We start from the raw sequence: 24,107 nt of genomic DNA, 5'->3' as shown, positions 1-24,107 counted from the left end.
ACCATGTCGTACATACCCTTTTGGGTAAATAACTGCACCAAAAAATGGGATAATACTACTTATTATGATAATACTACTTATTATAGTAGTTATAATTATTAGGGAAAACACTATAGCCACCCTTTTCACCCTCGCTTTTTATACGTCAGTTCGCTCCGTGTATTTGATGGTCATCCTTTACTGTTAATTAAATGGAAACACCCGGTTATGCGTATATGGATTTTTTTGACACCCATTTGATTTTACATTTGCCGATTGTACAGTATAAACACGAAATCATTTTTGTATGCTAAAAATCATTGCTTATGCAGTTCAAAATTACTTATTTCTTAAGCTTTCCAGCCAACAATAATGGATCTCTTCGGTTGGTCAAATAACGAAATTCTCGGATCGTCGGATAACTAATATCTGACAAACGTGTTTGGTATCTTTTGAAAGCCTTTCGAAAGTTGCAAAACTCTAAATTCATCATGATCAGTGGATTCTGCTGATTTTACTCATGGTCAGTAGGTAAGATATCATCAGTACAGACTGTAGTACCTGTAAGAACAAATAAAAGCTAAAGAAGGTCACTCTAATGATCAGCGTACTACGGGTGGAGAAGGTTATCCCCAACTCAGCATTAAAGGTTTTAGTGTCAACCTTTTATTATAACAGTAGCTTAATTCTTTCTGACGGCAAATGTTGAGCTTTGTACCGTTACCTGTAAGCCTGCCAGTACTGAACTCAGCATCATCATGTATTCGTTTTACTGCGTCGGAAACAATTCGAAAAACTTGATTAATTCCTATTTTGGACTACGGTCTAAATACTTCTATTCTGCATCAGGTGATAAAATTTTGACAGAACCGGTACAAAATATCGCTTTTATATACGTTTCTGGGTGCAACAGCGAACAGCAAAACAGGTGCGCAACTCTCATCGTTACACCTATAAAATTACTCCGTTCCATCGAAAAGTATTATACAAACTGGCGAGAGCTTGTCGCACGCAGCATGAAAATACAAAAATAATCTGGGAGTGAAGAACGTATCATCAAGTGCAAAAATGTCTTGGAAACTAGAGCAGAAACCGCAACAGGCCGGAGCAATTTCACAGCACCTACAACAACAAAGCAAGGGTATCTGATCCACGCTGCAAGAGAAAATGCTTTTGCTCGGTAGAAACGTAGAATAACGGAAAGCACTGATTCAGTTCACTTGCCTTATCTGCTGAAATATCATTTAAAGACAACGGTACCATCTGCGTGCAAAGAGATCCCATATCTGTTCCCACTGCAATCTGCCTGTTTGCTGCCAGATTCCCCTTGCGCACCTCGGCTTCAACAGTCCGTATCGCTTCCAGTGTGAGACTGCCACCGGAAACCGCTAACAAAATTCTCCGCTGTACGACTTCTACCAATCGGCGAGCTAATAAATGGAGACTAAGCTGCAAAAATTCGCAACAGTAAACAATGTCATCACGATGCCGAAATTAGGCAAGTCAGTGTCACACGAACATTATTGTAGCATGTTTTTCGAGATATTAGCTTTGTACGAGTATAAGAGGTAAAGCCTGAGTAAGAGGGCATAAATTTACGAACACAAATCCTTCGAAAAACGTTTACGATTTCTATCACCGAACATAAAAATCATATTCACCACTATCTTACTGCACAGTCTGCACGTATGAAATTTCCAGAGGCATCGATTAAGCGGTTCAAGGCTACAGTCACAGATTTCTTACTTACCTCATCGCGTCCAAAAACTACTGTGGTGGAATACGTAGTCGGGTTTCCCAAATCGACAATATCATCAGGCGCGGCTTCTATCTAAAAATTAAAAAGAATGGAAATAAAACAGCATTTTAATCTAAGCAAGGAAGCGCGTTTTAATCTTAGGAAGCAAGGAAGCGCTACGCAAGCAAGCGCACTTCAATCCCGTAGCGGTGTGACGAAACGCTGACTTGTGCATGAGATGATGAGACTGTGATTAATCTATTCAAAGAAAACACGGCTGCAGTGTGGAAAAATTCTATATATTTGTGAATACACGGTCACAGTGCTGTTACGATTTATGGGGAAATACTGAAGACCTTGCAACATCCGAATTTCTATAGAACAAGTTGAAAACTGAAATAAAAACAATCCGAGATTCGCGAATTTATGGCGAGGCCATTTTACACCCAGGTAACATAATTCGACTTTGCAGAGCCAGCCAGAATGCTAAATGTAAACTTATGTCCACTTTTGTAAACTCCATACAGGTTTAATAATATAACCTTTTTTGAAATTTAAGAATCTGAAATATTTTTCGTTTACGGATACTACCTTTTAACGATTGTTTCAACATAAAGTAGCTCCAATACCAAAACCGACAATAATCATACTACGAAGCACTATACAAACATAAACATACGAACCAGCGTCCCTATTTTTGGCTCCGAAGTGGCGAAGACCATGAAATAGTTCGCAAACTCCAAACAGACCACATCAAACGCTCCATTGTCGCTGTCTGCACTTGAAAGAGTCTGCAAAAGAGGGAAAAAATTATTAGCAATTCGAACCATAGCAATTATCAGACGCAGCAACGGCAATTGATGAACTGCATAAGTGATAAGTAATGCAAAAATCATGAGCTATCGTTTATTTTTTTACCTGCACGACCCGAAACCCCTTAGGGTGAGCTCCTTCTGTGCTGGCGTTTGCACTCATGTCGAGACGTTAAACAGTTTCCCGTTCCCCTAAATGAGAAAGGTCCCCTAAATGGGTGCTTGCGAAAATTCGCAGCCTCGAACTTCGACAGGTCCCTTTCAAGTTTCAAGAATGCACAAATGTGCACAAAATATTCTCACGCCAGCTAATAGTGGACAATGATATTGAACAAGGAACACTAACAATGCAGAGCACGGACTTGTAAAACGAATGCACAAACGAAACCAAAAAGAAGTGTCAAAATCCCGAAATCAGCTCCAGTGCTCCACAGTTCAAAACAACTCAAATCTTCAGAGTTCAGCGTCTAGGACAGTAGGACTGCAGGGAAGTGTTCTTCAAAAAATTTCGCAGTAACAAATATCAAGGAAACTGATGTACTGCCACCCGGGTGGCGGGAACTTAAGTGAGTGCAAGCCATTTTTTAAGGAAAAAGTTGTATACCGTTTTTGGTCCACATAAAACAAAACGATTTTTAGCTCGTAATGGGAGCAATATCATTTTACATTTCGAAGTATGCATGCAAAAGGAGGGAACAATATTAAGAAAACAGAAAGTGTTGCATATTCTCGCCAACGAACGCCAACCGACAACAGTCGGCAATACTGACCTTAAATCATAAACGTTAATGGTGATCATAATTATCATATCAATTTGACTTTTCCCCCTCGCAGTATAAGTATTTGTTAATTGATTCGTAACCAAGAAACATAGAGCACTGCTTGAAAAAACTTTCTTTGTTAACGTTATTGGCAACGCTCTTCGTCAATGGGAAGTGTTGCGGCTACTCGAACGAACCGGCCACCACCGTACTCTGTTTAGTACGACAGATGTCATGATTGCATACAGTACTTTGTACAATATATAGATACAGTAATATTGTATACCATATAATTATACTGTACCGAACATTTACGGCTTTATATAGAATTCAACGATCAGTGAACGAAAATTAATACGTGCACTTTTGTTCGACTTAAAAACTTTAACAAAAAACAAGCAGTTACGGTATTTTGTCAATTAGGAAACTTTCAAAACCCACCCCGCAATAAATAACCCCACTAAAGGGTCGTTTTTGCAGTCATCCCATCTTTAAACAATTTTTTCCCTGATAAAGACCCCATTCAAAATCCTTACGCTCATCACTAATTCTGGATGGTGACGCCCACAAGTTTTTTTGGGGTAAGGATTAGGTTGGGTATTTAAATAGCTTGTTGTAATTTCTGTGTCATCCGACTGAACAGAAAATTTGTTCTGGCGATACTTTTTGCACTTAAAGCGTGTACAGTTATACTGTACCTTTATTATAGAAATTATCTCACTATCTGTAGTTAACAACTCTTTGTGTGAACTACTAAAGTATGTTGTCCAGTGCATGTTCATATTAAGTGCACACTTAGGCGCTTAAAAATTATAAGTTCCTGAGTAATTATAAGTTATAATTACTATTCAGGTAGCTTGTATTACAAAATATGGCAGACATTAGCTAATTTAATAATTGCATATTACACAAAATACATTTTAAAGGCTGCGTTCAATGTCTACTTTCCGGTTTCAAACTATGTAATTTTAACCATAAGTTTAAGTTGCAAGCTTTAGTTTCGTTTTTGTAACCCTTTAATGCAACTGTAGGAAAAAGTACTTTATGTTGCCGTTACCATACGCATGTGCAGCAGGGTGTTTTGGACGAGGAACAGCTAGGATCGCATAAGTACTGCAATCTGCTATCAAGCTACGGTCTGGCGAATGATCGCCGTTGACTTCCACCAATGGAGTTTCCGGGCGGTTTCTATTCATCGTGACCCACCGTTCCGTATGAATACCAGTAGCAACAATACAATACTTTCGCTACTGCACAGTAAAAGTCTATTAATTTCAGCATTTCTGCTGGGTTTGCCTGGAAATCTCCAGTCCCGTTGCCCGGTTTGCTTTGTTTCGTATTATCACATAATTTCGAACCAGGGCACTCTACAAAAGTTTTTACAACAATATAATATGGTTTCAAGCCCAAAGGAATTGGTTAGCTAACTGACAACGTTGGCAATATTACTGGAGAAATCTGGTGGCCACAAGTGCAAGCGGGTCTACGGACAATGTAACCGGTATTATATGGTCATTAATATCACTGACGTCGTTATTCACTCCTTCTGCAAGCCTGGCTGACTATCCAACCTGAAAATGTTCCGCAGTGTAGTTGTTTTCCTGATTTCTCTAAGCCCGATGGGTAAGTGATGTGTACCTAAAATTTAATTTAAGCATTTAATGCAAGTGGGTGGACAGGTTGCTACCGCTTATTACCGATTACGAACATAAGTAATGCACAGTAAAAATGCATTCCCAACATCCGATTACATTATTTAAATGTGCTGTCAATTTTTTAAAACGTTCGGTTAGCTTTTCTGAATTGCTAGAATACTGGAATGAACGTATGTGTACTTGTAAATTATGGCAGTCAGTTGTTCCGCTTGTTTGAAGCCAATGGTCAATTTCTGAAAGCACTGGGCACATTTAATTATGTATGGAATAATGTGGTTCTGCCAGTGAGTTTTTACGTCGGGAATATCCACCACTGGCCAAAGGCATTTATTTATTAGCAATGCAAAGAGTAATCCGAGTAGATGGGTAAAAATTATGGCCGGATGTGGTGCGTCTTGCAATTGTGTGAACAAAGAAATCTCAGCGGGATTGCGCTTCCGCATGGTGCGAGACGTGTCAAAATTCCCATGTTGCTGTTTGGGTTATGTTCAATCAAGTAGCTTGACGTTTTATACTTGGCGCACAGCAATCAGCCAGTTGCTTTCTTTTTAGCTCAGTTAATTAATCGATTGCTACGCTTGCCAGGGTATTGATCGGCTGCATATCCAGCTTTCTTGGCCAAGCAAAGGCATTGTTGACAGTACGGCTCACTTGGTTAATGGTTGAGTTTGAGAATTTATTTCTATTTACCAAACGATATCCACGATAAGCCAATATTCCATCTTTTTCCAGTTTACACAAGCCGCCAAATAATAGGGTTAATTTCCTGTCAAACGTACCGATGAAACTTATCGCGTTGGTCTATATTTTTTTGCAACAATCTTTTGTAGGCAGACTGTCAGCCAGTGACTGGGATGACTGGTGGGGCTACCATGGAATTTCTGGTGAGTTTACTGCCGTTTCGGCGGTTCATGCACTATGCAACTGTTTGCCACCTCGAGGGCAAACGAAAATATGTGGGTTAGCAGATGGTCCGAGTTTGACCTTTCCTCCTTTATAACATTTCGCGGGCTAACTTATACATAAATAAACCATTATCTCATTAGATACCTAGATGGGATTATTAGTTTTGTAAACGGAATGTGTAGCTGTTAATCGTGTCAGCGGGATTTTAAATTGGAAAAATTAATGTTTTGCTGCAAAAAGGTAAAGTACCGAAAGTAGCCCCACATAATTATGAAAAATACAATGGCCAAACATTTAAGCAAATGTGCGTTAATGTTAATGCAGGTTATAAATCCCCGCTCAATCTGGTTCCGTTATAATTATTGAAATGAAGAGGTGCTACTGTCGCTGGTCATGTATGTTGATGGTTTCCGTAATCTTTCCAGTTCATCAAGCATCGGGTTCCGGTCACGCATGTATGGTTTACTGGTTGGTGTACGCATTGCATTATTGATTATCTTCTGCATAAAATGTGGCACGACTCGAAATTAAGAAACATGCTAAGAGGATTACTTGATCAAAACCGATTCGTCATGCATTACTTCTTGTCAGATCCATAAATTAATAAAAACCACTGGAGACAGAATTTAGCATTCAGTCAGCAGCTAAGCGGACTATGTCTACTTACAGAATATCTGCAATTTATTTTGTTGTTTCGTTAATGCATCGGGACAGTACTGCAAGGATTTCGCGGTTTACGCAAGGTTTCTAGTTGAAAACGGTTTCCCAAACACGGTTTCTAGTTGAAATAATCAGCGGCGAAAAAGTGCAGAAATTGAACGAAATTAAGAAAAACATGGGCTACGGCGGAAAAGTAAGGCCAAGCCAACGCCGCGTCAGTAGCAGATGGACTACCATTCCTTTTCTCACATTCATAATTTGTTTACTACTACAGAGGGCAATTTTCGTTTAGCACGCAGTATGTTTTTTTGCCCGAAATAATTGAGTTAAACATTTTTGTCACGCGTGGCCAATTCCAGGTTCTATGACATCATAAGCGAACTGCAATAAAATAATTATGGAGTAGTATTAATCTGGTACATTGAGCTGGATATGTGAAAAGGCTGTTAAAACATCGTTCACAACAGTGATTCTGACTTTCTGTGTATGTAACACACATGAAAGACGATTTGGCGTAGAGTCGAGCAATCCAGAAGCAATTACGCGCAATTTGTAACCTTATCCCCTAGCTGCAAATAACGTGTTTAAAAGGCAGTTGTATACGGCACACACCCGCGATTATCGGGACCGCGGGATAATCCGCGGGTGGCTGCTCAAATAGCGCATCATTTACTGGAATAGTCAATGCCCGCGTAGTAAATGTTTGGTTGATAATTAAATATAGATAATTGAATGTACAAAGCCTAAAGAGGGGGTATGTGCATTTTTAACCAGCTCAGCGGATGTGAAGAGGGCAGAAGGATGCACAAAGGTGCCTTGTCGAAACGGGCGCGTACACACACTTTTGTACACTGTCCGGCCTTTCATTCCAGTCGGGGATACGCACACTGAGCCGAACACGGTCCAGTAATGTGGAAATGGTAATGTGCTTTTAGCGGCTGAAGAGGGTCGCGTGCCTGTTGTGAGTTTATGCTCCACTAAGAATAATAGATTAATTGTGAAGTATCGGGGCAATAAGAGTAAATAGGCGAATCTTGGAATATGTGCTTTAGTGCATGTGTGTCGCCAGTTTGACCGAACTACTGATGTGGAGAAGCCTGACCGACTGGGGAGTTCTTCGTATATGTGTTGCCGTTGCTCCCGCATCGTATCCAGATAGGGCACGATATCCCCAGGGCATTGAAATTCATAATCACTGATTTTATTATCAAGCATTAAAGTAGTGGTTTGCGCATATTTTAGCTGTGCGACCTTACTTCGCAGGAACCTTTTGATCTGTAGCTTTATGAGTATTTAGAACTGTACTGTATGTATGTAATTTAGAACTGTATGTATCCAGATACGATCATGATCAGACGATGAAATTGATAATGGTTCACCCTACTGAACAATCGTACATTTCATATAAAGAAAAGAAATATAGCCTTGAACTTTCCAGTGTTACAACAATCAACGTTTAATTTATCTTTGGAGATGCAAAACGTATTTAAGAGGATAATATTGGACAAGTTATTTTGTGACTTTGCAATAAATATTAACTAACCATGGTAAGTTGATGGTTTCTATACTTATTGAAACACGATACGCCTTGCATCTGAAAATAAAACTAGCTTGCAACATATAAGTTTTATTCCTGGTATGCTTAGTACATTATTCTTGGTTAATTTAATGTAATTACTAATGTGTGTGTAATTAATTTGGAGCAATCAAACAGACGCTACTTTTCAGGATTGAACGAAAATGTGCGCAAAACTTTCCGCGGCGCTCATTGTATAGAAATCGGCTATGTTCTGCTCTATTTCAGTTCCCATAACCAGACGTACGTTTACTTGTCATGATCAAATCCAGTTTTGGTTGTGTTCCTCTAATCTATCCAAAGTGTCATCTTTGCGTCCAGGCTTACTGTTTGCCAAGCGGCCTAATGATAAGTCTCACTAGCGGAAAGTATAACCAGTTATAACATCCTCTGCAAAGGTCGCCTGACTGGCAGTTTTATTGATTTTCGATGCCAGTGAATACGCTTTAAAGCTGCCATCAACAGTGGGCAAGCAGCTAATTAAGACAGCACTTATTAAAGCCATCCCGGTTGTATATTATGGCGTCGCACTGCGCGTCTGGACCCTTGTGATTTTGATGGCCACTAAAAAACCGCATTCAGTTGAGTGTAACAGTTTTCAAATTAAGTACTGCATACGACTGCCGATAATTCAGTTACTTGAAAAACGGTAGGTGTATACATTAGTCTGTGAAAGTATACAAAGTCGGTACTCGGCATTGTCTGTACTCGAAGAAAGACGGTGTAAAATACTACTAAATAATAAATGTGCAGTTTAGGGAGATAGGGTCATAGAACTACCGTATATTCTTTGCGCTGTGCCCGTTGATGGGAATGCATGGAGCGTTCCAAAGGATTATTTTACCTAGCTGCTAAAGCGAACGAAACCAAGTGAAGTCTTTGTGTCCTTTGACATATTTTTCTTTTGAAAATGGCTTTCTTATACTACAGCGGCTTTCTAAATCGCTTTAGGCAAACCCATCCAGGAAGTACAGTAATAAGGATAATTTTAGATACAGTATGTTAACCCATCCATTTACCTACCAGATAGTCGCTCTGAATATTCGTTGATTTGAAAGAGCAATGGAATATAAACAAAAATCTTCAAATTTATTAATTTACTGTTTCTAAATGTAATCAACTACAGTACATTGTAACACAACCAAATGAACGCGAGCTCATGAGCAGCAAAACACACAGTCTGCGAGCGTGAAACATTTTTTGGAAAGCCATGTAAAAAACCGAAATTATCATTGTTCTCCTTGCGAAATTAAGATTTATCGTCAGGAACGCAAGTCCAAGTTAACCTTAGGCCACATAACTAGCTACAGTAGTTGCAATAGCAACTGAATACCTTAAGTTATTGTTAGAAGTCGCACCTTATGTACATATAATAGTTGCGTTTCTTAAAAGTTAAACTAGCTACTAAATAAATAGTGAGCATTAAATGTGCGAACCTATAAGTCTGTCCTTTTATCTACATAGGCTCGGAATTTTGGGGATTATACAACCCTGAATGGGAAATTTGCAGCAAAGGCAGGTATCAGTCACCTGTGGATATCGATCCAAAAAAGTTGCTCTATGATCCCAATTTACCGCTGCTCCATATTGACAAACACCGGGTAAAATGAACTTTACTGTATTATGAGTTCTTGAGTACATTTTAGGCTATTGAAGCTGGAAGCGTTTTACCGTAGTTATTTGGGACATAAATGCATTTCATCTCATTTTGCCTCTATTGTTGAAAAAAGTGTCCTCTTTGTCAGGTGATAAATTATTTCCACTTATAGATTTCTGGAAATTTTGCAAATAATGGCCACGGGATTATCTTTTCGGCTGCCAACACAACGGATGTCCCGGTCAATATAACGTTCATCGATTCCCATAACCCAGGTTACGTATACCGCTTTGAAGAAATCCATCTGCATTGGGGAAGCAGTGAAAAACAGGGATCGGAGCATTTTGTCCGTGGACAGTCATTTCCTGGCGAAGTAAAGTTTATGTATTAATTTTGAATCCAGTGCGAATTATACAGTACACCATTGCGGTACGATACTATTACTTAACAGTATAGTACTGCCTTGAATATGACTTATATTTATACATAAAGACATAACAGCGGTATCTGTGACTTAATTACGTATTCGAGCAGTATAAATAATTAATAATAGTTTCGCTTTTCCAAAGTATAACAAACACGTTTTTCGAATTGGCTTTTTATTTTTTAATTTTACTCCCAACTGATTCCGCCAGATATAATAACTGTTAATTCGTAATAGCTTTTCAGTAATACTTAGTTTTCCTAGTGCCGACATACATATGAACTGTTTAAGCACACAAAATTTCTAATCAAATTACAATATTATCAATGTTGCAATAGGCGGCAATTAGCGCGCTTTTTTAACAGAATGTGGTATACTGGCGTACACAACTCATCCTGTTCATAAATCAACTGAACAGGTCCAAATCTTAACAGGTCCAAATCTTTGCTTACAACAGTCTGTTGTACCGGAACTTTTCCCAAGCTGCATCCGCTCCTTATGGACTACTTGCTATTTCGATCCTATGGCAGATCGGCGATAATCCCAATTCCGAACTTTCCCATCTTTTGTCCAAAGTCGAGCACATTCGATATAAAGGTTAGACACTCCTGAAGTATGCGTGACAATTCTCACGTGCATGCTTTCCGTTAAATGTACCCAGGCTCCTGGCAAAATGTCCAACAATTATCCATAAGGGAACTGTTGCCTGACACAGACGCATATGTAACCTACGCTGGATCGCTCACACAGCCCGGCTGTCACGAAACTGTCCAATGGATTGTTCTGAACAAGCCAATATACATCAGCAAACAACAGGTACGGTAATTGTTTTTGGAACATAAAGGAAATCACAGCTTTATTGATAGATTGATAAAATAGCTGATCGAGTTGCATTAGCGAAATGCATGATATTCCAGCAACAATTTCCAGTTGCAACCCGGCAATTTCTTTAGGCGATTATTACTTATTGGGCTAATAGTCGCTATGCCACTTCTGATCATGGTACAATATCACACCAACGTGCACCACCCAAAAATTCAGCAGAAAAAAAGTGTAGGCGCGTATTTTTATTTTTTTTAGTTGTATGCCCTACGGAAAATTCGAAGAGGAGAAAAGGAATTCCCGGGCACGCTTATGGAGAACAATTATCGGGCACTCAAACCATTTGGATCACATAGAATTTTCCGAACCAATATTGATTTCTCTTACGTAACGAAGGTAACGTTCCCGAGCACATATGCGTACAAGGAAAAAGTTATTGTCATATGTTTAAAGCAGATTCCCGATAGCATGAGTGACAATAATAAGCTATGGACTGGCATTGATGATATCTGACTGCTGATTTCTTGTTTTTTTTTCGGACGAAGTCTTGTTTCGTTAGCATATGTACTCGTATTATTGGTTTCAGAGCGAAAGGGCATGTCCTTCAATGTATAAGGAATTTGTTTATCAAGGTAAAATCACGTTCTGGTTGCAAATACGTTCAACACTGCGTAGAATCAGAGACGCACTCCGTATGATTACTGTGAGTAACCAAAATCGGCACGTTTGCAGCAAAGGAATGGAGCGTTTAATTTGTGATCCGCGAGGTATGGCTCTGTGACGGACTAAGAGTTCCTCTACGGATTCACAGCACCGCGAAAGACCAATAAATTTGCAAAATTTTATAATCAACATTTCCCAGTTGTGATAAAAGAACTTGATTGCTGTATTTCGCCTCTGACTTCAGTAAAGTTACGTGTTTTTTACGTTGGTTTTTTATTGTTGTGCTTCTGTGCTGTAGCATATGCTTAAAATAAAACAGGTGTAATGAGACTAATGACTAGTCTGAACAGATCGAAAAGAAGAAAAATAAAATTATCTTGTAAGAGCTCGACCATCTTGATACAGCATATTGAGCATAAGATATTAGTGCCGCTGGTCGCTTTCGGTACAGTATTGTCCTATTTGTAAGCCGGGTAGAGCGATTTCCGGTGACCTTTAGCTGATGGATTCTCTGCCCGAGTGCCTGTGAGCAATGCGCAGCGTTGTAAATTTACAGAAATTAATTTACATACAGATATACAATCCTGACCAGAAAATTATGTTTAATTACAACATCTAAACCACTAAAGGGGCGAATACAGGCAGCCTCTGAGCGTTACACACATATAAAGACAAAAAACAATAAAACTCCAAGGACATACACAGACAATTGAGGTACAGTCAAAAATCATGTACAATGGGGATCAGTAAGTAACATTCAATCGGTATACGTACTCAAAGTAGTCAACAGAACATAAGAAACCTTTGGAGACTGACCAACTAACGTATCTATATTTGTACACAGACCAACAAAACAACAGTATCAAAAAATTAACAACACGCTTCTTGATTGATAGAGTAGCAATAACTTAGTGACATAATACAGTTTCAACTTTCAGCTATGTCGAAGCCCTGAGTTGCGAAATTCCCTGAGAACGTTTACGAATGCCGGCCAAACGCAGAGTCACCGGAATGAAACGGTGTACGGGGTGAATTGCTATTCTTTGGAGTAGCATTCGGTCGGGATACAAAACTGGACCCGACGCCATTAAAAGCGCCTACGAAAAACATGTTGCATAATAATTGTGATGAAAAATATGAATTCTTACAAAAATCATCCATTAAAACAATTACAAAACGTAGTCACAAAATAAGACTAGTACGAACTACGAAGATTGATCGAAATTAATAAACTTGAATCATGGTGCAAAACAGATTACTGTAAAAGCAGACCACGAGATTAGTCCCACCACATGCTAACGTATGTCTTAATTTATACCGACAAACCTAGACTATGTAAAAAATAACTTAACCAACTGAATCGAAGGGTAACGAGGTTACAATTACGCCTGTTCGTTAACACCATACTATGCTTTTCTGAGAGTTAAAGTATTGGTTCGATTAGCCAAATCGTGACACTCTAGTGCATTTACCGACAAAAACACTCGAAAAATAATACTAGATGTTGTACTAGAAAGTACTTACTGCCAGCTCCCGGAATAAGACCCATCGGCGGTTGGAACGATTCGGGAAAGACGGTCCCGTACTGTGCGCCCCACCCCAGCATGTTCTCCGGTGAGAAGCCCACCATCAGCGGTATCGAGGTAAATGCTGAATACGGTGAGGCAATGGACCCAACGGGAAAAGTGGTAGAGTTGTAGGCTGACGAAGCACCAGCATTAGTTTTCTCGCGAGATGTTTTATTATGTCTGGAGGAAACTTTTACAATTGTGCCATGCTTTTTGCTTTCTTCGCGAGGAGCCAGAATAGCATCGGTGGAGTGTGGCAGATTTCTAGGATCTGAGCCCGAACTCGACGATCGCGCACTTTTGGCAGTCGTAGCAGATTGCCCAGCTTCCTCATGTTTTTTCACAGCCCCTCCGCTAGTACCAGAACTAACCCTAATTGTGCTTTTCCCTCCAGAGTCCAAGCTCTTCATTTCGGAAGTATGTTTCTTTGATGAACGTGGTTCCTGGTAAATCTTAGCAATTTTTGACGGTTGAACAAATTGCTTAGCCGAAGATGCAGTGGCGTCAGCACTGCCTTTGGACGGTGGGCGGGCACTAGAAGTCGATGGCGTGGAGGAGCGGCTCAGATTTTGAGCTTGGTTTGGTGTGTTCCGATCAGACTGGCTCTTTTCATTTTCGCGCCTTCGCTCGGAATCCTCTCGGGAACGCGGCCGAGGTAATGGTGTAAAAGGAGCAGGCGCATCGTTGGCACGAAGCCGATCTGGTATAAGTGAGGTAAACGAGCTTGTGTGCGCAGCGGAGGGAACTTCCTTGGAATGTCCCATTGTCTTTCTTTCATCGGATTCCTCTTTACTGTAGTGCAACTTCGGTATCGTTGTACGGTGAGAAACTGAACTAGGACGGTCGGACAATAGCGGCTTGCTATCTGGAGGCGATGCCTGTGTGGGGCGTCGAACACTTGCAGTTTTATCCGAACTTCCTATTGGTATTTCTTTCTCTTCGCTAAGAGTCTTCAGTCGATTAGATTTCGGCCTACAACATCCCAAATTACGAAATATGTTCGGCAGATTTAATCGCGAAAGGCATTTTCACCTACCGTGGCCGCAAAGCTTCCGAAAGACCGATAAAAGCTTGTGCGTAAACGCTCTGCTTTTCGACTGCTCGATCTTTCCACAGCGGTAATAATTCGATGTCAACAAAATTGCGAACATAATCCTCGTACGTCGGAAATCGCACTTTGTGCAGATCATAAACCATCGCTTTTATAATGACAGCATCCACAATCAGTTTCCTAAAAACAAAATCTGCATGAACTGAATGCGATTATATCTGATTAGCGTTTTACAAGCGAACTAACAGACGACAAACTTTTCCCATAACCACGGAAAAGATGAATCATGATTTTCTTACTTGAGATTTTTCGAGAGCGACATGTTTCCTTCCACCGCTGGTTCATCATGCACAGCTGACAAAAGAAATCAGCGTTCTGATAAACGAGTGTGCTTAAAACAATGCTTAAAATAATCAAATTCACCTCGTTCAATTCTTTTCAGGACTTCTTTTAATCTGCCTTCGACATCGTCCTGACGTAACTTTCGCGCACGCTTTGTAAGTGTTTCTTTCGTACAAGGCAGGTGCCCTGCAAGATGGGAGAACACCGCAGATCGCAAGCCACATCGGAGCTGACGACATTCATATTCCAACCTAACAATGTTTTAAAACCGATGAATTTGTAATAAATTTGGACAAAGATGGCAAAATGGATCAAGCTTACTCTAAGAGCACACTATTAATCGTTGGGTTATGCTCTGGAGTGAAGAAGTTGCATTTTCCACCTTCCCACGTTGATGCAGCCCGTTTGAGTTGAGTAATAATATCTTTCAGAGAGCCATCCACTTCGTCCGGAAGCGGCACCATAACATTGTCCGGCTCTGAACGAAAATCCCGCTCCATCTTGGCAAGCACCGCCTTTCGCATGCCAGTATCAGGATCGCGCGGTTTCAACGCAGCCGATGACGGTTCTTTCGGTTTTCGCAGATCACTTGGTTGATCAGCGGATGTTGCTGAAGAAACGATCTTAGCGGGGCGTTCTCCAATCTCTGCCTTTTCGGCTAGTATAGAAGCCACTGTACGTGAGTTGCTTTTCTTCTGAGCTCCTTCCCCCAGTGGAACGGATTTCTTCGAGACATCCATGGAAGGTCGTTTCACACGGCGGGCTATTGCTTTTCCGGTTTCTTCCTCGCTGTCGTACTCACTGGAGGATTCCTCCCGAACCTTGCGCTTAAGTGAAAGTGCATTTAACGACTTGCACGCGGACAGACATTCTTCCGTACTGATCGATTTAAACACGTGTGTATCGGCTTCAGCGGGTTTGAGCTGGCGGATGTAGAGTGGACCGGTGCTGATATAGTAACCACCATGTTGCGTGGTCCAACCCGATGGTATCATCGCTTCTGCCTAAAGACGGCCAAAAGCAGAATGAGTTACAGTTAAGAAAAAATTCCACGAAGCAGCTGTACTAAGCGTATCACGCATCATCAGCTCTCCACAATGCAGAAATCAATACGTTTACTTTTGCAATCCTATAGCAATTTAAAAGAAGAATGATCACAACAATATAATATCTCCACTGTGCGGTGCAATACATTTTACCGCTATTTTCAACGTAGTGCACGAATTGTTACAAAAGGTGCTTTAGTGAACCCAAGGTAATGAATGTGGAAATTGCCAATGTAGTTTGCGACAGCAAAACAACTCTGCCAAGAAACCCATTACAAAGATGCATGTAACATCCAATTGTAAATACAATCGCCTAAAACTCTGAGTGCACTAAAAGTACATAAGTGAGAAGAAACAAAAAATCAAAATCTGGATATCGGAAGTTCTTACACTTTCTGAATCGTCGACGAAAGGATCATTCTGATCGTAACCAGCTCCAAGCTCTCGAAGATCTCGCGGGCCAGATGGACCCTAAGCAGCATAAGCATTTACAGACATCCGATAAAACCTAATTTCTTCGTGCAATCCAACTCACATATTTTTCTTCAAAATGCTTGGCTAATTTCGCGAGCTTAGCTTCCTCCTGCTGGTCACCAAACGGATCGTCCGACGAATTGTCCTTGGTATCCTGTACAACAAACATGCACTGATTGTCGAGACGTAATGTCGCTTACTCCCAAAAAAATTCACTGAATTCCTAAACCAAACATCCGTCGATGTCATTAGCCCAGCCTCTGACACTCTGTTGCTTACCTCTGCCGCTTTACCAGCTTCAAGGAGTTTCGCGAAATCATAGAACGGGCACAGTTCTTCAGTTGGTTCTTCAACATCAATGAAAACGCACTTGAATGTAGTATCCTTTTCCGCGGCTTCGTGTTTGCTAGCTTCGCGATTCGGTGGTTTCTTATCGGAGTTCAGAGCAGTTGAAATCAACGACACACGCCGCGGTTCTGCCATTTGTATCAAGATCGACCAGCAACAGAAGAAATGACAGGCAGGATACTAGATAAAATGAGATGGGCCTGAACGGATGGCCCTGAAGGCTAAACAGTGAACATAGTGCTGCAAGTTGCAACTTAAGTGAAACTGCAGCTCCAGATGTCGATAACTTTCAGTCAAGTGTAGTTCAGCGGCGGACATGGCAGTCCCTTTGTGCAGTCGTAAAGGAATGGTCATTTAAGGATGATCCACATTTAACCATAACAATAAAACCATACTTCGCAGGCATAACCATTTCTAAAGATGTTGACGAGCATTCAGATGCGTGTGTCAAACTATCCAGTTTCGATCCGGAGATCCGCCATGCACTTCACTCTTCAAATTGTATTCCACACAAAGAATTCTTTAAATTTGCCATGCGGTTGTTGGCGTATGCATTTACACTTCTAAATTATTATTAAATTACACTTTTCTCGTGCTAAACTTTGCAAGAAAAATTAAACACAAAAAGTGTGGCCACTGGCTCAACTTTAAACTTTAAAGGAGGTGCTGCGCCGAAGTCATTCAAAATGGTAACCGCCTCCTTAGAGGTCGAGACTGAGCGTACCGCGAACGTACCGAAAGTACTCGTACCCAAATAGTGAAACAAAAACGAATCGATCGATTTATATTTCCGAAACCGTTGTTTCAAACCTTGAGAATATTCTGGAATTTTCGTGTTTATTGATTTTACCGGTTTTAATTCGCATTGTGAAAACCGCTGCAGTTTCGTCTGATCTGTTAATATTTTTTGCATATCGCCATCCGCTATTGTGTGCCGTCTTGGAACATTCCTTGCGTGTGGCGCGATGAACGGTCAAATTCTCATCAATCCATCCCTCCAGCCTTATGGATACGGCTGCAGTAGTCTTCAGGTCGACGGATTGGCGGAGAAAACCGAACCAGCCGACCTGTTCAAAGAGTTCAACCCTATTGCTCCGGTTCTCGAAGTCAAAATATTTCGCGCTCCACCTGTAGCCTTCACAATTTCACAGCGTTATGCGCTTGTTACGTTTGCGTGTCCCGCCGACGTCCAAAAAGTGCTCGCCGTGTTCGCATTCCGGCCATTGTACTTGCATGGGCGGCATTTAAAAGTTCGGCAGATTCTAAAAACTCCATTGTCCCACATCAATCAATCCACGCGACCTACACTGTCCTTGCCTTATTATGTGCAGCCACTGCATACCATGCTCCACCCTTTTTCGGGAAATGTTGCAGCAGCGGGGATTGTGCCTCTATGCGCTGGTGTGCCTGGATTACCATATGGACAACTGGTGAATGGACGGGTGCAGCCAGCAGCCGCTCCGGCTAAGCCAGTTCAATTCCTTCGGGCCTACTCAGAAATGGACAACTACCGCGCTAAAATTTACAACGCGCTGGTCAACGGAGTGTTGTTACACGGTTCTCTGACAAGCCTGGAAGCCGAGCAGCAGTTTTTTAACGATTACGATCCCTTAATGCTCAATGAAGCCCTGGAGAAGGCTGGCTACGGGACTCTGACCGACTTCGTGCAAGCCCATCCCAATGATCTCGTTTTCAAGAAAACCTCCTTCGGCATTGTGCTGCTACCTGGTCCGTCTCCATCCGAATTGGCCGTGCAGAATGTGGAGCGCATTCGGGCTGCCCAGCAGCATGCCAAGCCGGATCCGTTTAATTCTGACAACGGAATAATGTCGCGATCTGTCCAGCAGCGACTGCAGCAGAATGGGCATTGTGTTTCCAGTGGCACGGTTGGGCAAAAATGTTCGAATAGTGCAAATGGTAGTCCGATGAAAAACAATACATCGCCGGTGCGGAAATGCCAAACAGATACTGCCGAAACGGCGACCGGGACAGCGGAACAGATTACGATTCCCCACGGGCCACACTCATCACCGAAGGATTTGGAAGTAATCAGTGAATTCCGGAAAAAGATGAACGCGCTGCTCGAACCTTTGTCGTGCAATGTGCCGACTGATACACGATCTGCCAGCCCCCTCGCGGAAAATTTGATTGATTGGGGCTATGGTGATGAGGACGCAAGGGATGATTTTTTTGCTAATGTCCAGCATGATCCAGATGTCCAAAATGAGAACGATATTGCTTCGGAAGAGAGTGAAAAATACACGGACATTTCTCGCAGCTTTTGCGTTAATGGTTCAGAAAACGATTTAACCTCGCTCGAAGATAAAGAGAAATTTTCACTGGATGTCTCGTTAGCGTATTCCGCCATCAGGTATGCACATACATAGTAGTGATTCTAATGACCGATGTATGTATGCAGTAAACAGGAACAAAAAACCGGACATTAAATATTATCAGTAAAATGCTGAAACAAGGATTTCATGATAGATAATAAATGTTGTAGCTCGGTCTTCTCTGATCAGTTGGAAGGCGACGGTATGGATGGCAAAGCTTGCGACGACCCCGTGCTGACCATCCTGGGGATACTGAAAATAATCTGATTCAAAGCCAACCATGCTCCAACTTCGAACTGCTGTCAGGATTATCCTTAGAAAACGGCGGATATTTTAGCGATCAGTGTGAACCACTCGAACCGGTTTCAAAATGGTCAGAAGAACATTTAGTCTCTAAAGATTCCATTGACTTGGAGCTGACAGAGGCTTCGGACATCGATAAAGAGAATGTCGTCATTCAAGAAAAGAGCAGCGAAAACGATATTGGGAATTGTAATCGAACAGGAAACGTTTGGCGAGATCGATTTTGCCATTATTATAATCGACGAGGTCTTGTGGAGTCGCGTAACAGGAACTTTCTCATCATCACATCTCTTTTTAAGGGAAATTTTGTAAATTAGTTTTTTGTATTTCCCTCCGTTAATCTTTCCGTTACTTTAGGTGGGTACAGTAACTTGCTTTTCATCCTGTCTGCCACCGCTTTTATGAGGGGAGGTTAGTCTCAAGTTACATGACATAGAGATCGTTGTAAAAAATCATTATTCATTTGTAAAGTAACTTCGAACATCTTTCTGGATTTTCCTGACTTTGTTTTTTTCAGGCAACTGTTTGGGATTAAAAGCCTATAAACGTTTTGACTGGAATTTTTACTAATGCAAAGAAACTAAAAAGTAACCAGTGTGTTGGTTATTTTCAGTGCTTGAAGTTTTGTTTCTTGTTCGGCAACTTCGGTAGCTAAAATGCACTCATCTGAAAACTTTATACCCCAATACTATCCAAGCAAGTTAAAACAAAGTTTTAACACCATATCTTTCAGAAAGCAATAGCAGACATCCATCAGTTAGCCTTCGTGACACCCAAAGAATAAAGAAAACGGAGGTGTAAATAAATACAGCGAAAAAACTCTAAAAAGGCCTCATATTTCTGAGAAGGCACATATTTTGAAATCACGGAAATTTGGGAAGCCCAGAAGGGTAAGCAAAATGCAATACGAAAAACCGAATGAGCTGGAGAAGCTACCTCTAGTGACTACAAGTACGCCATCACAGAACACCGGGGAAACTTAATTATTCGAAACGGAAACAAATACATAAAAGATTCTTGCATTGCTGCGCTGAGTGAGGAAAAGCACATCCAAGGAGCAGCCGGCTTAATGATCAATCTTCTTGTGATGCACAGAGAGGGACAAATTGGAGAAAACCTTCTTGATGGCGGTCGAACGTTTAGGAGCTCTGGTTTCCTGATCGCTTTCTGTTGCTCGCCCATTATCGTTCTCCCAAGAGGCGGAAAACAAAACATCGCTACTAACATCTGGAAGTTTACGAAGCGATCCCTGCCTCATTTCTTCATTGAGACGCGGCACTCGAGCTTTGGAGGCGACAGATGCTTCGCTGTAAGTATCGGCTCCCACATCGTTCCCGCGACTAAACTCTTTAATACCGTACACAGGAGCAACGGGACCAATGTGCGTTTTCCGGACACTCTCAGCATAAACTGAACCAACATCTTGGGAGTAAACGGATGCATCGTCTGAATTGTGCTCATCAGAAAGCTGCCGACTGTTATGTGCAACAGGATGACGCTGAAATGCTCGTGACATCACCGGACTTCCACTCCGTTCACTGCGGACTGACCCACGTGCAAAGGTATTGCGGTCTTCTGCGTCAAACGAATCGCGCCTCGCAAAGCTCTTTTCGCGTTCACGCTTATGGGCATCTGCACCGGTAGATACAATGTGGAAACCAGTGAGCGCTTCAATGCGACCCCAACGTGACTGGCGATCTTGAATATCGGAAGCCAGATCACCCAAGGCAGTTCTGCAGAAACACTCCATAAAATGAGGCACCATCAGTGTATCATTTTAACTTAACAAAACCACGTACTTTGCTGCGACCAACTGGTCATCCACATTATTCAACTGTGACCCATGCGTGACTCGGAACGCTCCCAAGACGCTCTGCTGCTTCTTGTGGAGCTTCTCGCACTGTAATAAATTCGTCGATTAATTCAACAATACACAGCACGGAGTTTTAGACTTATCACACCTCTTCTTTCGCAGCCAAAAGTTGTCGTTCGGCAGCAGCTCGTTTTCCTTTGAAATACTGTAGCTCAACCGAATAAGTTTTCTGCAGGACAAGCTCCAGATCTACCGGCGCATACCACTGCGTAGCTTGAACACGATGCTCCGCTCTTTCCAAAGCTTCTCGCAAAAGGGTGTTTTCCTGTTCTAGTTCATGTAGTCGTTCCCGTTCAGCCGGGGCAAGGGATAAGGCATCGTCTTCGTTGGATCCCAAAGCCGAGCCTTCGGTGCTAAAACACACCCCCAATAAAAGCTGATAAACCTGTTAAACTGGCTAGACTGAGTTCATGTGTTAAGACTTAATAAATTTTAACTTACCGTAATTTGATTTATGACATGACACAACTGAGCAGTTAACTATAACAACGAAATGAATTCCAGTACGTTAGTTATCATCTTTGTAATATGCGTTAGTGCTATAAGGATTTTTAACAAGTTTCTTTCAAAATGCGTTGATTATACAGATTCATGAGAACTAATGGCATGATCAAACTAGCGCGCAAAATGAAAAAGGCGCAGTTATTACTTTAATGAGCGCATTTCGCTATAGAGTACATACTAACCCCCTATAGAGAAATTACTGTCTTAAAAAGAAATTATTTATGAAGCGTGCCAGGATAAGTGACAGGAACCTGCATTAAGCCCTTGTAAACAATTCGATGCAAGAATCGTAAACCGGTTTGTTAGATAACATTTCCCCCCAAACTCACCTTTGCATTTCCGCAAGGTCTTTCTCTAAGGCCTTAATGCGCTCCAGATCAGCAGCCATGTGACGCATCTGAGCTTCGTACTTTTTCCGCTGGGAATAAGCAACCCATATCCCGCAAGATGCGATTATTAGGGACGAAAAAAATATCCATTCTTTGTATGCACTTAAAGGATCCCGGGCTAAAAAGACAGAAATACACACCTCTGTAAAAAATTAATGAGCTGGGTTTGCAAAATCATTCATACCTCTGGGAGATCCAAAAAGAACGGCATCTGTTGCTTTAAGAGATACTTTTCGTTTGTGGATTGGATCACGAACACCCAGGGTAGACGTCAAATATTCCGGCTGGTTAGAAGCAAGTCTGAATTCCCAAACAAAGCCATTAGCTGATAAGCTAATGTAAATGTCGACCGTATTCCGCAATTTACGGCACTTTTAAAGGCACCGAAAGTAAATAAAACTTAGAACAGTTACTGTAGGCACTCCGATAAGACTATATTAAACATTATGATACGCTAAAGCGTGTACACGTTATCTTTTATTTGCATAATACTACTTCGGCCTTCCGTCTACACTCTAAACCGAAAACGGAAAGGAAATGGGCCCGGCACCGCCAAAGTTAGAATATGCCATCATATACCAGCAGTCACGTAAAATTCACTTTAAACTCGAAATGAAAAAGTAAGGCAAACAACCGACGTATTTCACGAACGAATTCGAGCGAAATAACAGTTTACTGTAGATTTTAACAACAAAAGCTAATAAAATTTTGTATAAATCATTAAATACATCATACATGTGATTGATGTGAATTAAACAAAACGAGTGATTGCTAGTAAGTAGTAGCAATTTCTGATAGGTACAGATACGTACACGAATACTGTATCACTGCATACAGCAACAACTACTACCCTAGTAGCATCTCAAGATCGTACCGAGGGAGCAAAGTGCCATTGACATTTTGACGACGAAAATGATCTGAATACTGTGGCAGTTCTACGTGGTTTACTAGCCACAAAACGACTTCGTCAACAGTCCAGTTGTGCACTTCCGACATACTCCATGACTTCCACAACTCATCAACAGTAATCTGAGGATCATCTTTATGTAAGGCGGATACGCGATCGCTAGTTTTCCCTTTGATATTCAGCTCATCGTTCAGGAACTGTTTAAACACACAAATGTACATTAAGTTTTATTAAAGGATTGCGTATTAATGTTGAGTCGGATGTTCACCGACCACCGATGTGAAATCGCTTGACATCTCATAACAGGTAAGCAACAAGTTATCAATGCACCGTATCGTTAGCAATCAATCTTTATTCATGGTTACTAATGGTAAGTTATAAATTATCAGTTCAGTAAGTACTGCCAGGGACGTACAAGTATCTATATGACCCTGTTACTGCCGTCCAGATCCCTGATTTTAGTGACAAAGCATCTTGCAAGTTGCAACCAGCAACCAAGACGATTTTCTGTACATGTATATGGAGACTTGGACCCGCGTACCTCATCTGATTCTTTAACATCAATATAGCCGCTGAGATCTTCGTCAAGCAACTGGTGCAGATAAGCAATGGACTCGTATTCGCTTCGCTTCTCTGTGTCTGGCGCAGGAGTTCCATTAGCGCCGTCGTTAGGTTTTGCATCAGATCCTGTTGAAAAAAACTGATTCTTCCTCATCGATTCAAAACTCGCGGTGAAGTGAATTACAGAGCCAACATTTTACCCGAAACAATATAAAGCATCAGGAATAGTAGAACCGGATAAAATATCTTCCTAAAACATGACGTGGCGGCCATTGATAATATTCAAAGCTCGCCTTCCGGCGCTCACATCGATCCAAGAGCTAACGAAAGCCACAATTATCACATGATCATAGGCGCGTATTTACAATTTGCTTCTTTACAACAGATTATAACTAGGACTGGGGTAAATTCTTGAGGTGGATTCGGGAATAAAAAGTACAGTGTACCTATCTCCTGACAATTTAAAAATAATAAAATCGAGAAGTACTAGTGACGCTTCGCGGAGGCTATGGCATAGCCATAGTCGAGAAGAAAATACTGATCATTCGCTGGTGAAGCCGCAGGCCTTGAGACAAGCCCGTGGTGCAACACAGCCCTCACAGGTTTGCGACAGCTGACAGGAAAGTTTAATAATCATTAATTATTGTTATCATTGATTGTTCGTTAAAAATTTATAAAAAATATCCTTTTTCAATGATATTTGTTTAGTTAATTACATAAAGGACTTTTTTTATTTTCCTGCATATTTTATTACATAAAGAAAGCTATAAATTTGAACTTTTTCAGTCCGTAGACGTGCACTATTTCTGAACTGC

At 41.2% G+C, this 24,107-nt stretch overlaps 5 protein-coding genes across 6 annotated transcripts; 2 read left to right on the top strand and 3 right to left on the bottom strand.

The window, feature by feature from the left end:
* Nucleotides 1-854: 854 nt before the first annotated feature.
* LOC129587637 (proteasome assembly chaperone 3-like) lies at nucleotides 855-3,024 on the bottom strand. The gene is made up of 5 exons (XM_055481469.1): nucleotides 2,636-3,024; nucleotides 2,401-2,508; nucleotides 1,730-1,810; nucleotides 1,204-1,428; nucleotides 855-1,101 (listed from the first exon to the last, which is right to left on the bottom strand). The coding sequence occupies exons 1-5, from the start codon at nucleotides 2,690-2,692 to the stop codon at nucleotides 1,093-1,095; spliced, it is 480 nt and encodes a 159-aa protein (XP_055337444.1). The 5' UTR covers nucleotides 2,693-3,024; the 3' UTR covers nucleotides 855-1,092.
* Nucleotides 3,025-4,558: 1,534 nt separating this feature from the next.
* LOC129585903 (carbonic anhydrase-related protein 10-like) lies at nucleotides 4,559-11,926 on the top strand. Of its 2 annotated transcripts, XM_055478818.1 has the most exons (9): nucleotides 4,559-4,913; nucleotides 5,776-5,829; nucleotides 9,552-9,688; nucleotides 9,857-10,057; nucleotides 10,543-10,705; nucleotides 10,770-10,924; nucleotides 11,189-11,326; nucleotides 11,517-11,562; nucleotides 11,663-11,926. In XM_055478818.1, the coding sequence occupies exons 1-9, from the start codon at nucleotides 4,868-4,870 to the stop codon at nucleotides 11,680-11,682; spliced, it is 960 nt and encodes a 319-aa protein (XP_055334793.1). In that variant the 5' UTR covers nucleotides 4,559-4,867; the 3' UTR covers nucleotides 11,683-11,926. The 2 variants fall into 2 exon arrangements, with proteins under 2 accessions (XP_055334793.1, XP_055334785.1); XM_055478810.1 differs by lacking the exon at nucleotides 4,559-4,913 and having other exon boundaries at nucleotides 5,556-5,829.
* Nucleotides 11,927-12,202: 276 nt separating this feature from the next.
* LOC129583860 (ubinuclein-1-like) lies at nucleotides 12,203-17,046 on the bottom strand. Its single transcript, XM_055475859.1, has 9 exons — nucleotides 16,354-17,046; nucleotides 16,136-16,228; nucleotides 15,991-16,071; nucleotides 14,876-15,558; nucleotides 14,636-14,805; nucleotides 14,512-14,566; nucleotides 14,198-14,392; nucleotides 13,118-14,133; nucleotides 12,203-12,690 (listed from the first exon to the last, which is right to left on the bottom strand). The coding sequence occupies exons 1-9, from the start codon at nucleotides 16,555-16,557 to the stop codon at nucleotides 12,572-12,574; spliced, it is 2,616 nt and encodes an 871-aa protein (XP_055331834.1). The 5' UTR covers nucleotides 16,558-17,046; the 3' UTR covers nucleotides 12,203-12,571.
* A 160-nt stretch (nucleotides 17,047-17,206) lies between these two features.
* On the top strand, nucleotides 17,207-19,626 carry LOC129586323 (uncharacterized). The gene is made up of 2 exons (XM_055479486.1): nucleotides 17,207-18,793; nucleotides 18,926-19,626. The coding sequence occupies exons 1-2, from the start codon at nucleotides 17,388-17,390 to the stop codon at nucleotides 19,020-19,022; spliced, it is 1,503 nt and encodes a 500-aa protein (XP_055335461.1). The 5' UTR covers nucleotides 17,207-17,387; the 3' UTR covers nucleotides 19,023-19,626.
* A 91-nt stretch (nucleotides 19,627-19,717) lies between these two features.
* Nucleotides 19,718-23,803, bottom strand: LOC129590226 (stromal interaction molecule homolog). Its single transcript, XM_055485344.1, has 8 exons — nucleotides 23,493-23,803; nucleotides 23,273-23,418; nucleotides 22,699-22,928; nucleotides 22,009-22,124; nucleotides 21,765-21,942; nucleotides 21,020-21,284; nucleotides 20,858-20,958; nucleotides 19,718-20,791 (listed from the first exon to the last, which is right to left on the bottom strand). Exons 1-8 carry the CDS (start codon nucleotides 23,563-23,565, stop codon nucleotides 20,125-20,127), a joined length of 1,776 nt encoding a protein of 591 aa, XP_055341319.1. The 5' UTR covers nucleotides 23,566-23,803; the 3' UTR covers nucleotides 19,718-20,124.
* Between the last annotated feature and the right edge of the window lie 304 nt (nucleotides 23,804-24,107).

Source organism: Paramacrobiotus metropolitanus, unplaced genomic scaffold (genome assembly GCF_019649055.1).
Source record: "Paramacrobiotus metropolitanus isolate TYO unplaced genomic scaffold, Prichtersi_v1.0 Parri_scaffold0000002, whole genome shotgun sequence".
NCBI lineage: Eukaryota > Metazoa > Tardigrada > Eutardigrada > Parachela > Macrobiotidae > Paramacrobiotus > Paramacrobiotus metropolitanus.
This window is presented reverse-complemented; position numbering and strand designations above follow the sequence as displayed.